The sequence below is a fragment of the Mchenga conophoros genome, linkage group LG13 (assembly GCF_057382185.1).
Source record: "Mchenga conophoros isolate Kocher_MC1m ecotype Shallow Benthic linkage group LG13, M_conophoros_male_GT1.1, whole genome shotgun sequence".
NCBI lineage: Eukaryota > Metazoa > Chordata > Actinopteri > Cichliformes > Cichlidae > Mchenga > Mchenga conophoros.
Window position 1 is genome coordinate 10,097,580 of NC_140538.1, and position 16,028 is coordinate 10,113,607.

Consider the following 16,028-nt stretch of genomic DNA (forward strand, 5'->3'; position numbering starts at 1 on the left):
CCCTGGTTGCAAGGATTTAGTCGATCAGCCAAAAAAAAAAGTTAGACAAAATTCTTCTGTAAGGGCGAGGTAAATGTGATTTACGGGCACATTTTCTGAAAGGGTCTCCTTCAAGACATTGATAGTGCTTCTTTTGCTGAAGTAGTCACACAGCAACCATAACTAGAGAGCAGCTCTTTTCTCACGTCTACACTGCTGGTGTGAAGGGGATGTGAATGCCAGTTTAGCGTCTGAAACACTCACTCACACACACACCCCTACACCCTTCCTGTGTTGCATTGTGGGTGTCTGTTACCACGGACCCACAGCCACTAATGATCTGACATTTGTAGCCACTTTGTGATTGGCCAGCTGAGCAGAACTAAGGAAGCAGTGGGAGAGCAGAGCATTGTATTCCTCTTTGTAGCCCTTGTAACAGGTTGCATTGTCTCTTTAGAAAGAGTGTCTGGAAATGGGTTGCTGTATTTTCTGTATCCTGCTTTCTTTTTCACCGTGTCATCCATGGGCCACTTGGGATGACTGAGGCCATAACCTGGCTCTTAATGCAGGGTTACGTCAAGGCTCTGGGTGTTTTTGGTTGCATATAATAATGGCAAAGCTTAAAGCGCTTCGTAATTTTGTTATGTGCCCAGTGGAAGAGCTGTCTACCAATTTACTTTAATACTGTGACACTATACAGTGTGAACAACAGAAACCTGTTCAACCATATCCTCTTTTTTATCTTTTTTGTGGCATTTCTGTCTTTACTCGTATGCTCGTCGTGTACTTTAACTGTCACGTAATATGAATTCCACCCTAAACTAGTTTCTTCTTCTTCTTCTTCTTTTTTAAAACTTCTGCTTCAGTCTGCATTTGTGATCTCCTGTGGATTGACGAATGTGTCTGCCTTGTGCTCCTCATCCTTCTCTGTCTCTTCCAGCCACTGCATTAATCAGATCCTGGAGAGCGTCAGCCACATCCACCAGCACGATATTGTCCACAGGGACCTCAAGGTGAGTGATCACACACCTCTGGTGAATATCGAAGTACCTTGTATACTATATAAATCACTTGAATAGTGACTAGCACTTTGTTGTAAATGAAGATTAAAGACGTGTGGAAATTCACATCATGTCTGAGCGCTCTTGCACACACGCACAGACGTCACGCAGTGACGTTTAGACCAACTTAAGGGATGAGCGTCATCCTTCTGCTCTCCGGCTTTCTTCTGCATTCCCAATCCTCTGCCTACACCCCTCCTCCCTTTTATCCGTCTCCCTCCTTCCTCTCTATTGCTCTCTGCCCTCCTCCCCCTCTCCCTCCTGCACTGCTGAGGAGTGACGAAAGCAAACCAGCTGCTATTAATAGCGGGTCGGTGGGTGAGATGACGGCCAGTGACGATTTCCCTTGCAGCAAGTCTGTGCACCCCTGGCAGAAACCAAAACCACTCTGCAGCTGTGCGCTTTCAAATTTCGTTAATTTTAATGTTAATACAATAATATTAAATAAAGACAAGACTAATCTGAGATCTAAACACCTGGATAATTGTACCAGTACTAAGTTCAGAGCCCTAAACTTTTAAGGTTACTTAACTGTCTGTCTACTTTTATGTGACAGTGTAAAATTAAGCCATTACTCTGAGGGTAAATAGACGAACATAATTGGACGATGCACAATCGTTTTTTTATCCGAGTGGTGTAAATGGACTTGTGTTACTTCTCATTGATTTTTTTATTTTTATTTTATTTATTTATTTTTTTAGCTTGCCAGTGGATGTCAGTATCAAATGCACTTGGAGAGGGAAGAGGTTTAGAAAGATGATAATGATGATTGATGATGAGGGCTATGGACAGCAATGTATTAGATTAGTTGTTAATGTACAACTCCCTTTTCATGTTTCATAACTGCTTTCATGCTGCACTATTATAGTCTTCTCAAATGGTACACTAGCATACAATTATACACTCTGACGACCTGCTGGTGGGGCAGCTATTATAAACCCATTCTTTAATGCCTGGATATTGTTCCAAAATCCTAAACATATCAGGCTGAATTTGCAAATAACTAATTGAAATATGTCTGTTTAATAGAATAAACACTATCAAAACTTGAAGTCTTGGATATTTTATATAGTACAGACTTCATTATATATCACATTATATGCATTTGGCATGCATTTGCCCAAAGCAATTTACAGTAAGTGCATTATCATCATAGTTGCTTAAATGATGAGCTGGAAAAAACTGAGTCAGGGAAAATACTGGAAGGGTCTGGCAGAGTGCTTAAAAATGACTTTTAGCCAACCGTGAACCTGTAGAAGTCGAGATTTTTGCCATTAGGACTAAAGCGTGTAACTTGCATACTGATGTAGTGAATTTATTCGTAAATAATTGTTATTTTCCACCTGCCAGTGATTACAGAGCAGCACGATGACTCATCCAGAGTTATTTTAGTGTTGATGAGTGTAAGGCTATTATTCACTATCTCTTAGCTCGGTTTTGGTCTCTACTATCACACATTTTCTATCAGCAAGTTTCTTATTGCGTCTCTTTTATCCGGGTTGGTTGTGCAGAACAAGTGTTGAGGCTAGTTGAGGTGAGAGAGAGAACCAGACACTGTGGAAACTAAAAATGTGTTCATCACGATTAAAGGGACCCTTTCATAGTGACACAGTTTCACTTTGATTTGACACATTGTTATTATAAATATATAGATATATTTTTAGCAGCTGTCAAACTACTGATCTGGTAATCTTTATACTATCAGTGACTAATTGCTATGCACTATCTTAGTGACTAATGTAGTCATGTATTTAACAACGCAGAGTGAATACCAGAATCAAAAACTCCAGTGTCACTCTGCATTTGCTTAATGCACAAACAAGTAACTTTTTACAACACATTTGCCATCTCCAACTTGCTAAAGTATTTTATCTATACATTGGTTTTTCAATGAAGAGGGTCTTAAAAGCATTACAATCCCTGATTTCATCACATACAGGGAGTGCAGAATTATTAGGCAAATGAGTATTTTGTCCACATCATCCTCTTCATGCATGTTGTCTTACTCCAAGCTGTATAGGCTCGAAAGCCTACTACCAATTAAGCATATTAGGTGATGTGCATCTCTGTAATGAGAAGGGGTGTGGTCTAATGACATCAACACCCTATATCAGGTGTGCATAATTATTAGGCAACTTCCTTTCCTTTGGCAAAATGGGTCAAAAGAAGGACTTGACAGGCTCAGAAAAGTCAAAAATAGTGAGATATCTTGCAGAGGGATGCAGCAGTCTCAAAATTGCAAAGCTTCTGAAGCGTGATCATCGAACAATCAAGCGTTTCATTCAAAATAGTCAACAGGGTCGCAAGAAGCGTGTGGAAAAACCAAGGCGCAAAATAACTGCCCATGAACTGAGAAAAGTCAAGCGTGCAGCTGCCAAGATGCCACTTGCCACCAGTTTGGCCATATTTCAGAGCTGCAACATCACTGGAGTGCCCAAAAGCACAAGGTGTGAAATACTCAGAGACATGGCCAAGGTAAGACAGGCTGAAAGACGACCACCACTGAACAAGACACACAAGCTGAAACGTCAAGACTGGGCCAAGAAATATCTCAAGACTGATTTTTCTAAGGTTTTATGGACTGATGAAATGAGAGTGAGTCTTGATGGGCCAGATGGATGGGCCCATGGCTGGATTGGTAAAGGGCAGAGAGCTCCAGTCCGACTAAGACGCCAGCAAGGTGGAGGTGGAGTACTGGTTTGGGCTGGTATCATCAAAGATGAGCTTGTGGGGCCTTTTCGGGTTGAGGATGGAGTCAAGCTCAACTCCCAGTCCTACTGCCAGTTTCTGGAAGACACCTTCAAGCAGTGGTACAGGAAGAAGTCTGCATCCTTCAAGAAAAACATGATGTTCATGCAGGACAATGCTCCATCACACGCGTCCAAGTACTCCACAGCGTGGCTGGCAAGAAAGGGTATAAAAGAAGAAAAACTAATGACATGGCCACCTTGTTCACCTGATCTGAACCCCATTGAGAACCTGTGGTCCATCATCAAATGTGAGATTTACAAGGAGGGAAAACAGTACACCTCTCTGAACAGTGTCTGGGAGGCTGTGGTTGCTGCTGCACGCAATGTTGATGGTGAACAGATCAAAACACTGACAGAATCCATGGATGGCAGGCTTTTGAGTGTCCTTGCAAAGAAAGGTGGCTATATTGGTCGCTGATTTGTTTTTGTTTTGTTTTTGAATGTCAGAAATGTATATCTGTGAATGTGGAGATGTTATTTAGTATTTAGTATTTATTTATTTATTGTCATTGTCAAGAACAATGAAATTGCGTTTGGGGCTTCCATACAACCCAAAAAAAAAAAAAAAAAAAAAGAAGAAAATAATAAATACCCCTTAAAACCCAAGTGTACATATTTAACCCAGTGTGACTCCAATGCAATAAGACAATCCTTAGCAATAATGTTCGTAGAAATTCAGACAAAGACCTGAGAAACATGACAAAATACAACAATGCAACCCATTCAATATTATTGTACTGTGAGATATGATATCAGATATGATAGTTATCTATTTAAGAAAGAGGGGGGGGGGGCAGGAGGGGGAATTATTATATATAATTATATATATTGGTTTCACTGGTAAAAATAAATAATTCAAGGTTCAAGGTTCTTTATTTGTCACATGCATAGTTATACAAGTATAACACACAGTGAAATGTAGCCTGACACGCTGAAATGGGTATACATTTGTTTTTTGTTAAGTTGCCTAATAATTATGCACACCTGCACACACAGATATCCCCCTAAAATAGCTAAAACTAAAAAACAAACTAAAAACTACTTCCAAAAACATTCAGCTTTGATATTAATGAGTTTTTTGGGTTCATTGAGAACATGGTTGTTGTTCAATAATAAAATTATTCCTCAAAAATACAACTTGCCTAATAATTCTGCACTCCCTGTAGGAAATACTCTGATTTTGTTTATTTTTGTTTTGTTTTTTACCCACAAGAGCATCCAGGGGATAGAGCTGCTGAATGCAGTACCTGCATTCGAGCCATAAAAATACCAATAATGGCATTGAAGTGTGCCACGGAGAGGTGTGACCTCACTCGCAGACGCATGTCATATTTTTCGCCTCTCTGTCATCCTGGAAGGGCCACTCGCTCAAGGGAAAACAAGAATTCGAGAGAAAGAGTTGAGTGCTGTCAGCTGGTGGCAGACTGGGTTGTCATGGTAACTATAGGGTGAGGTCACCCGGTTGCTGCAGCACCAGAGTAGGGACTGATTATGCCACCCCCCATTTATCTATCTATCTGTCTGTCCCTCTGTTCTTCTGTTGCTTTTACTTGCCCTCTTTTTGGTCTCTTTTTCCCATTATTTCAGCTCTGCCCTGTTGGGTGGGTTGTGGGGTGGGGGTAGCAGGAGGGGAGGGGTGGAAAACTACACAGGGAGGGATAGACTGACAGATGAGAAGAAACGGACTAAGAGCCCAGCGACTGCTGGTACAAGCTTCTGACATCCACCCATCCATCCATCTGTCCAGTTATGAGGCACTGAGGACTGCTAACAACTACAAAGACTTCTGCCCTTAACACAGACACACACACAAACATAGACACGTCAGGCCTGACACTTGGGACTTGTAGTCTTGAGTGCAGAGCCGCACCATTTACCTTGCTCAGGTTCACCATTAGACCCCAGTAACACCTGGGATTAAGTTGACACTATCTGGATCTGATCACAGGCATTGCTACATCTGGGAGGTTAAGCTTTTAGCAGTGGCATCGTGGTGCAGTGGTTACTGCTGTTGCCTCAAAGCAAGAAGGTTCTGAGGCGTTTCCACATGGAGTTTGCATGTTCTCTCTGCACCTGCGTGGGTACAACTTTCCGCCACAGTCAAAAGGCATGTATGTGTGTGTTTGAGGATGCAGTTGTACATGTCACTATGACTGACTTGCAGCCTTTGCGGTGTTGACCCCACGTTTTTGCCTAGTGTGAGTGGGGATAAGCTTCCAGCTCCATCCAACCCTGAATTGGAGAAGTAATTAGGAAAATTGGGGAAAGCTTTACCTGGACAATTTTAACTGTTGTTTTAACTTGAAATGATGAATCAGGTTTCTGAAGAACAAGGTTAGACTGTACGGACTTGTTTCACACGTGGTTGAGATCAGAATGCTGGCTGGATGTGACGTTGCAGTTTCCATTGCATTCTAACTAACTACACTCTGCACCAGCCTAATGTGAGACTTCAGTGCACTTTGTTTACCCCTCTGATTTTGAATAGCTGCTATGGAGAATTAAGGTGCAACTCTAAAATGTCAGAAACATGAAACCAGAAATTGCTAACAGGATGAAGTGAACCATGTCTTCAGTTAAGATGATATTCCTCATACTTAGAGCAGTATTAGTAACATGATCAAGCATGCAATGTTGCTTAAGCAGGATCAGTTCATTTTCAAATATATATTAAACATAATTATTATTTCGAATAATGGGGTCAGTATATGTGAAAGTAACCCCTGTGAGTCATAATTTCAGGCTACAGACTCCTCTAAATGCTCTGTTTAAGACATGGGCTATCCTTAATATTGGCCAGGTCTCTCTTGAAAAATAGATTTTAATCTCAATGAGACTTTTTACCTGGATATATAAAGGATAATGAAATATGGCCATGGAGGTTAAACATCTAACTGTAAGAAGCCACACAGGCCTGCTGATCTATGATCTGATTATAAGGTGCAGCCATCAGAATAAAGTTGATTTAAAAGAAGGAAATGATGTTTAAATGGTGTTTTTCAAACACAGGATGAACTAATGTGCTCCATCAAGGCCCAGTGCAAGAGTAATGAGGGTATTTTAACTTTAAGTAATGCAGAGCTACTGCTCTAAGCTGGTCCCAGTTAAAGTCTGAGAGGGCTAAAAGTAGATACTGCCACTTGGACAGAGACAACCTGTAAATTATGTTTACCTGGTGTTGAGAATGAAAAACCTGAAACAAGTTGAAATAAAACACTGCTACTCATAATCAAGTAACACGATTAATCTATTTTTAAAAAAACAGCTGTGACATAAGGGAAAGAGGCAAAAGAGGAAATGAGTTAAAACACACTTGATGCATCCTTATGCTTGCCAAGTCTTGACCTTTTGCACAATAGTGTCATCAGAGGGACCGAGTAAGAATGCTGTGTTAAATCCTGTGACAGCTGATTGAAAAGGTCTTTGCTTTGGGGAAAACCATTGTAGCCAACTTGACAGCATCATGGCTCATTACTACTGTAGATGTCATAATGCTCCTGCGGCCCATTCAGTCATCCAGACAGAAAGGACATTTCTCTAAGTCATGCACATGCTCATCTCTGTTGCCTCTAATCAAGTGTATGTTTATCACATAAAACAAGTTTGTTCAAGTACAAGTGTACCAATCTGCTATTATATTCATTATTTTTATTCTATTGGGGAATGGAAATAATTTATCAAAGATTACCAAAAGGTGAGGATTTGTTTGTCCTTTATTTAATAATAATTACAGTTTATAACTTCTTTTCTAACTTGAGATTTGTCTGACAAAAATAATAATAATAAAATCAGTCACTAGGGTAAAGGTATTCTTCATTCTGAAGAATTATTTGTGTCTCTGTATTGCAGCCAGAAAATTTGCTCCTGGCCAGTAAGATGAAGGGAGCGGCGGTGAAGCTTGCAGATTTTGGCCTCGCTATTGAGGTTCAAGGGGACCAGCAGGCGTGGTTTGGTAAGAAAGATCATTTATTAAACTTAATCTGTAGCATTTCAAATGATGTGTTGTTGATGTTCATGTAACATCATAAATTTGAGGTTTACATTTAAAAATGCAGCAAACAGGATAGGCTTAAAGTGATATACAGTGCTGTGCAAAAGCCTCAGGGAAGCCCTCACATCTTTATCATTTGCTGGGACAATTGGAATTTATTGAAATGTGTAAACATACATGGAAATACAATATTTAATGCCAAAACAAAGTTTACAAAATTCTAACAAACTTTGCATTACCACCCTTATTCTTCAACATAGTCTGAAATCTCTTACGCACGCTTTCTTGTAAGTTATTTACCTTTTTCAGTCCAGGCTTCTTGAAGGACATGCAAAGCCCATCTTTGGCTGTTGGCTGCTGGCTGCCTTTTGTTCCATTCTCTCTGTCAAGATGATCTCACGCTGTTTCGATAATTTTGGGAAGGCCAATCAATGACTGATAGCCTTCCACTGTCACTATTTGGGAATGCTTTAATGCAAAGAATGTACTGAAAATGAGTGAAAAAGAAGACCATCTCCAAAGAAGAACTTGGATAGCTATTGCTCAAGTCCACTTTAAAAAAAAATACAAGAAGGATGGTCTTCTTGAAAGGAGAATATAAAGAAATTAGAAGAAGCTCAAGACTTATGCACAGTTCTGCTGGAGTAAGTAGCACAAAGAGATGAAGACTGAATGTTTAGATCATCTCAGCTTGCTAATTTGTTTAAAACACAGCGCTGGCACAAAGCACAGAAAGATGTATGAAACCTGTCATAATGTAGTAGTAGTAATCAGAAGTCACACTGTGTACTGTATATAGGTATAACATGCTTGTATTTTTCTATATTTGCAGGTTTTGCAGGAACTCCGGGGTATCTGTCCCCAGAGGTGTTGAGAAAGGACCCATATGGCAAGCCAGTGGACATATGGGCATGTGGTCAGTCCTAAAGTTTTCAGACTGTAGGCACAGTCATTTCCTAGCAGACCTGTTTTCTCCATTTTTGTTAGATATGGGTTCACTACAGCATTACCATGTCTTTCACAACTCATGTGACTTTGCAATCTTTAAGCAACAACTTCATGTAACGTTCCTGTAACAGTCTTTTCCCTGCAGTAAGTTTTAGTTAAATATTTGATATATTCGGCCGAAACACAACCAGCCAGATTCATAAACAGCAGCCCACATCATTTTAAGTGATAAATGCCCTTAACTCTGCTATAAGCCCAAATAAACATTTTTTTTCTTTTTAACTGTGTATGTACAGTATTTTTTACATTTATGTGTGTCAGGTGTGATCCTGTATATCTTGCTGGTGGGCTACCCTCCATTCTGGGATGAGGACCAACACAAACTCTACCAACAAATTAAGGCTGGTGCTTATGATGTAAGTACTCACATTCTTGTATTAACCACCCTCTCCTTTTGAACTGTATTGTCATATGTGCAGACAGTTATGATGCAGAATAATGATTGCACTGTGCAGAACTGAATTCCAGCATGGCATTGTCAGTGGACGGAGAATATCACTTTGACTGTGTGTTTATTTTCTGTGTACTGCAGACACAGCCAGCTACACAAACGACACAAGACTTTGTAATGTTTACATTTCCTAGGGAGGGACAAATCCCTATGACTCTCTGTGTCTGCTTTGGATTGTTGGTGTCGTGTTTGGAGGATTCTGAGCTATCAGAGTTGCATTTTTTAACCTTGATGGTGGCTAAACTTGAATATAGTTTGTAAATATATACTGAAATACTAGTTGTGTGAACACAAGTTAAGTTTTTAACTCCTCCCAGAGTGCAACATCAGGCTGGAGACACAGCGTTTACAATTATGACATATTAGAGCTGATTTAAAACAAACAGATCCAGCATACACGGGACAATCTTGGCCTAAATATTGTATTTTATATAAGAGTCAACCGCTTGGTGAGTTAAACTGATATTCTCTTTTTAGTGCTTTTTCCATGCACGTCCATGCTTTTGCTATGCTAAACTATAGATAGATGCCTGAAGGTTTGTTAGTATAATTTTTCAAGTGACAGTTCCTTAGTAATCAGACCATAAAGCTTGTAAAACCTGTATTTAAATTATAAGTGAGTGTGTAAATAAGAGCCAGAGGCACTGTCAGCAGAGACAAACAAATGACGCTCACTAATAAAGGCTGTGCAAACAGACACACTGGGGGTGGAATTACCTGCAACCTGCATATGGTAAAAATTCGGTAGGATATGTATTTCTATAGCACTTTCTCATCAAACTCCAGATTACTTTGTTGCTAGATTCAGCAACTTTTATTGGGATAAATAAAGTAGAAAAACACTGACAAAGGTACTTTTTTGCTTCTATATTTCTCTATAATTGATCATTTTACTCCTAAAAAAAAGCTCAAATCATAGCACAGCAATTATTATCAGGGTGTGTGGTAATTTTGTAGGATGATGCGGTTACAGGATCTGACCCAATCCACGTGCAAAATGGTACTTGAAATCTGATCAAATCTCCCAATTTGGAAAAAATCATAATCTGGGACCTCTTCTCCTGTCTTATACTGTAATCCTTCTTTTGAACAAGTTTATTTTCCATCTGGAGCATCAGAAACTTGGGGTTGGGATTCTTTCTTGGTTTTACTGTCAAAGACTCAGCTCTGCTCCTAGCTGAATTAGCCATTTCATTCTCCACTGTTTTATGTAAGGCATATCCCTGTAACATGCACTTGTTGGCAACTTTATTAACTACGGCTATTTAACAGCTTGTTAAAGTGAGTAATTAATTATCCCGTCATATGGCAGCAACTCATTCAGATGTGTAGACATGGTCAAGACGACCTGCTGAAGTTCAAACTGAGCATCAGAATATGGGCTGGTGTAAGTTTTTCAGATACTGCTGATCTATTGGGATTTTATAGTCATCTGTGTGGTTTACAGATAACGGTCTGAAAAAGAGAAAAATATCCAGTGAGCACCAGTTCTATGTTACATGATGACTGAAATGCAGCTTCAGGCTGATGGGAAGTAACAAATAACCACTCATTATAACCAAAGTAGACCATCAGAAGACCATCTCTGAACAGAAAACCTGTTGAACCATAAAGCACATGTGCTACAGCAGCAGGAGACCACACTGGTTCCCACTCCTGTCAGCTGAGAACGAGGGACTGAAGCTGGAACTGAAAAAGGCTCATCAACATTGCCCAATGACTGATTGTAAAAGTGTGGCATGATGTGATGACTCTCAATTTGTGCTGCAACATTCTGATGGTAATGTTGGGATCTGGTGTAACAACATGAAAGTTCGACTGTTCAGGCTGCTGATGAAAGTGTAATGATATGGGGTTATATATACTTGGCACACTTTAGCCCACTTTAGTATCAGTTGAGCACAACCTTCCTGAGTATTGTTACCGACCATGTCCATCCCTCTATGACCGCAGTGTCTACTGATGGCTGCTTCCAGTTGAAAAATGCACACAAAGATCATCTCAAACTGTTTTCCAACACGACAATAAGTTCATTGTACTCAGATGGCCTCCACAGATCTTAATCCAGTAGAGCATCTTTGGGATCATTTGTCATGGACGTGCGGCCGACAAATCTGCAGCAACTTTGAAATGAAATGTCACATCAGTATGGATCAAAATCTCTCAAACTGTTTCCAGCACCTTGTTGAATCTATGCCATAAAGAATTAAGGCAGTTCTGAAGGCAAAAGGGGTCTTTACTTTAAAACTACTGTTTAAGAATTTACATTTGATTCAGAATATTACAAAAACCTTATTAGCTAGAGCGTCAATAAGCACTTTGGACTTTAATGGAACACATAGTTTTGGGCGTATTCAGGTTAGAGCAGGCGTTTTGCATTGTTTTTGTACCTGCATCTATGGAAATGAGAGTTAAGTTTCATGACATCTGTGAGGGAATTCGACCTGAATTCATGAAACTTTAATTGTGATACTCTGATCATTTCCTGTTTTCAAATTAGTTCATGTGTATTCGTAACTACAAGGCCGGAGCATTGAGATGAGCTCTGCAGGACACCATCACTTCAAGTGTTGTCAAATAACATGCTCTAAATTCTGTCATGCAAGTAATTTAGAAATTTAATTTTAGTTTTTAATGGCTTGCTACTCGGCATTGTATAACTTTCATCTTGCTGCAGAAAAAATAACTGATACACTATGGGAGAGCAATGGGCTTATTCATCAGCTCTCGTCATTGTCCTCTGGGAGATAGGAATTTATTACCCATATTAATTTACATAATTGGAAGCAACCACATCTAATGAATGTGCATAATATGAACAATAATATGAAGTGACTGACGAGCACTTATAATAATGTGCACTTCTTGGATATCATCACTGTCACACAGATACCTTGAATTTCTGCTTTTTTCTTTCATCGGTAACTGACATCTGATATGTTTGAAGTAAAAGTCTGTTGAAAGCTTGCTTTGACTTTTAGCAGTAAACATGTCTGCTGACTCCACCCTTTTGTTATACCACTGAAATTGCCCATCAAAGACAGACAAATCGTTGCTCAACTTCACATATTAAGACTGTTCCAAAACAAATGAAGTCAAATATGTTTTAAAGAGAAACAAGCAAAATATACTTTTTTAAAATCACAAAAACAGTCACCTAAAGGTGTTGTATGTTGTTTATAAGGTAAAGACCCTACAATGATATATACAGACATAAGAGGGAAATAAACGTTCCCCACAGGAGTGTGCACATGTATATCTTATTGGAAAGGTATGTGCCGTTTGTTGTTGCAGGGTATCTGCGCAACACTTTTGTGTACAGTATTGTGTTTCCTGTCTATGTGCGTATGTTCTGGTGCTAACTGTTGTTTGTTTGTACATGTGTGCTGCTCCTTCAACTGTGTCCAAGACAAATTAATCCTCAGAGAGAAAACAAAGGCCAATTTAACCTAATCTGTTCATGGGGGTGTTGTGATAGTGTTTTAATATGACAAATTAAAGATAAACAAATTACTCACATGCCGTGGATGTTATTATGAGGTAACATTGATCAGCTGCTCATAGCCTGTAAAAATTTATGGACACGATTGATTAGCACAAACAAAGTTATATTTATTAATGGATAAGAGCTGTCTGTAAATCTGCAATTAGAGTATTACTTTTCATTGCTACAACCTCGCTTATGACTTGTGTTTGTTCCTGGTCCTGAGAGGTGTGGATATTTGCCCTACAGAGTTAAAAGTTGCAAGTTGCACAACCTTAATTCACTCAACCTGCCTCTGTAAATATATTTTGCTGGAAATTTTCCCTACCCTCCTTTGAATGCATGCACAATGAGGAGAGAGCTGCACCTTCTAAATGATCATACAGTTTGCAGCTCTAATCTGTTACATGTTGGGTAAATACAGGTGCAAACACTGTAGGAAATCTGGTTCAGTCATTTAAATATCACAGTCAATTAAAAGAAAAGCTTTTACTACCATCTTTTTTGGATCTTGTATCTGCGTAAGCATTCTTCGGGCTCTGCAAACTATGGTTTTTTTTTTTTTTTTATTGCTCAGTTGTGCTGGAATGCCAGTGTTAAAATTTTAAATATGTGCTAAATATAGAAATGTCTAATCAATGCTAAACAACAGCAAGTTAATCATGGCTTGGAAACATCAGTTTTTGTTTTACCAGTTTTTCAGTGATATGTTTCTTCCTGCTCTTCGCCTTCCTTCAGTTTCCTTCTCCTGAGTGGGACACAGTGACCCCTGAGGCCAAGAATTTGATCAATCAAATGTTAACGATTAACCCCGCCAAAAGAATCACTGCCGACCAGGCCCTCAAGCATCCCTGGGTCTGCGTAAGTCACACTTGTCTTTATCTTTGTTTTTTATGTAGTTTTTCTTGCCAGCTTTAAACAAATCATGTCACAGTTTTTCTTTCTTAAGCACTCTTACATCAGCACAGCCCAGGAACACCTGTCTTACATTGTATTTCATTTCTAACACAGCTATTCAGAATAACAGCACCATCTTTGATCCAAATGGCTAGTTTTAAAAACATGCACAGAATGACATTATATACTAGAGCAGAATTTGTAGCTTTTTGTAGGTTGAGACATAAAAGTTTGGGTTTATTTGTCTCACATTTGGACAAGACGCACATTTAAGGAACTCAGAAAAGACCTGTAAAGTCATAAGTCATAATTTTAACACCAATAACAATTTAACAGCATAAATGTAGTTTGTTATCAGATAAAGCACAAGGACAATAATTTCCATTTTTATTGTTAAGGAGTTGAGTAAGGAGTCGCCCAGATAATGTAAGAGCCCCGTAGGCTTATCTTACAGCTCCCACTTCTAAAAGTTTTCATTTATAAGTCCCTGACAAAGCAGGCTTTTTCATTCTGTTTGGTATCACAGAGGAGTTGGAATACACATGAGCTGCTCCTGCCTGTTGATGAAAAGCTACTCAGGGGAGCATATCAGAGCTGTAGAGCATTAAAAAGAATTCATTGTTGCAGTTGTACACAATGCCATTATTGTCATAGCCTCAAAATGGTGATTAAATGTTTCTTACCAGAATGCACCTTTGGAGTCACGGTCCCTTCCTCTTGTATTTTAATGTTCATGGGTTTTTATCTTTTCAAAGAGATTTTCTAAAGCAGTTCTTCATCTCGTCCCATCACATATCTGTGAGTTCAATCTCAAGTCAACGATACATATACAGGCTCTATAAAGAAGATGGATGCTTACACATAGATGCTTCAGTGTCAGTGCTATAGAAAAGGTGGTGTATGTGACCACCACCACCACCTCTTCTATATTCACTATATTTAGACAAGAGGGTGGAGTGCTAAGTTACCAGCTAAGATTGGTTTGGCCTCAGTCACAGAGACCTAGAGACCAGTCGCTAAGGAATAGTGTGCATTTCCCTACTGATCGGCAAATGGTTGCTGGCAGAGAGGGTGCTTCATTAAAAACCTTCTTGTAATTGCTTTTCTCGCAGGTGGATTTTCAAAGTCACCAGTAGTTTGCGTGGAAGTTGCCGACTTGTACGCAAACACTCAACAACTGACTTGGTAGTGAAACTTAAATCGCTACGCATACTGAAAATGGAGAACATTTGCCTTCAGAGTAAATGTTGTGCATTACTGCTGAAACCATTATGTTTTAAAAGGTGCGGCTTTTACTTTGTTGGGAAACTGTCCCCATTTCCAGTTTCATTACAGAATAGTTGGCATGTGTTTGCAGACAAGCAGGCATCCTCTGCTGGGTGACCATGGAAATCTGCTAGTGACCAAAGCTATCACAAGGAGATTATTAGTGCAGCACCCTCTTTGTGACTCACTTTGCCACCGGTTTCTTTAAAAAGATAGCAAGCAGCCTCCCACAACCAACTGCCAACTGGTAATACACATTTTTATCTGATAACCGGTGGTTACCAGGTGATAACTATGCGATAAACGGTAAAATATTCCAAAAGCACAGATATAATTAAAAGGTCTTGTTCAGAATAGCACCGGTGAGGCCTAGCAAACAGTGACTGGGTACATCTGCCTGTGTAAGAATACCTGTCTGTCCAATATGGCTGCACCCCTAACTTTAGGTCTTACCAGTATAAAAATGGACAAGTTATTAAAAAAGTGGCATTGACGGTGTAACAGTGATATACTTAATGTTGCCCTTTCCTCTTTACTTAAAGCAACGATCCACTGTGGCCTCCATGATGCACCGTCAAGAGACTGTGGAATGTCTGCGCAAGTTCAATGCCAGAAGGAAGCTTAAAGTAAGCACGAACACAGTTAAACATACACATAACTCACTAGCTTATGCTTATAATCTTGTATATTATTTGCCTTGACTCTAGGGAGCTATCCTCACTACGATGCTCGTGTCCAGGAACTTTTCAGGTGAGCTTTTGTAGTTAGTTTAAAATTGTCAACACTCAGTAGGAGCGCACTTCTTTCCGGATCCTATCTCTCATAGAAGCCAAGTGATACATGTCACTGTTGTTCTGCTACTGTATCTCCAGTCTACCATCTTCTTCCCTTAGCCACACCGATTGGATTTGATTTTGCACTTCAGGGGTTTGGCTTGGATTTCATCCTCATAAGCAGTTTGATCACAGTGCACTTTTGATTGAACAACCAATTTGCGGGCTGGACAATGGACTAGCAAGCTAATGCACTAATGCTATCGGCCCTGTGTTTATATGCCTTCATGTAAGCAAAGCAGCTCCATTGGATTATGTCCATCTACTTTGTAAAGGCTAAGACTGATCCAGACTGAAGTAAGCAGACC

The 16,028-nt window shown here is 39.6% G+C and overlaps 1 protein-coding gene across 26 annotated transcripts in view; it reads left to right on the forward strand.

Annotated features, from left to right (window-relative positions):
* camk2g2 (calcium/calmodulin-dependent protein kinase (CaM kinase) II gamma 2) overlaps positions 1 to 16,028 on the forward strand; it is a 79,025-nt gene that overhangs the window by 44,625 nt on the left and 18,372 nt on the right. For all 26 annotated transcript variants that reach the window (XM_085296343.1, XM_085296344.1, XM_085296345.1 and 23 more), the window contains exons 6-12: positions 920 to 992; positions 7,640 to 7,742; positions 8,614 to 8,697; positions 9,051 to 9,145; positions 13,463 to 13,585; positions 15,430 to 15,513; positions 15,595 to 15,637. In XM_085296343.1, the coding sequence (XP_085152469.1) occupies positions 920 to 992; positions 7,640 to 7,742; positions 8,614 to 8,697; positions 9,051 to 9,145; positions 13,463 to 13,585; positions 15,430 to 15,513; positions 15,595 to 15,637 (605 nt within the window). The remainder of the gene's footprint in view (positions 1 to 919; positions 993 to 7,639; positions 7,743 to 8,613; positions 8,698 to 9,050; positions 9,146 to 13,462; positions 13,586 to 15,429; positions 15,514 to 15,594; positions 15,638 to 16,028) is intronic.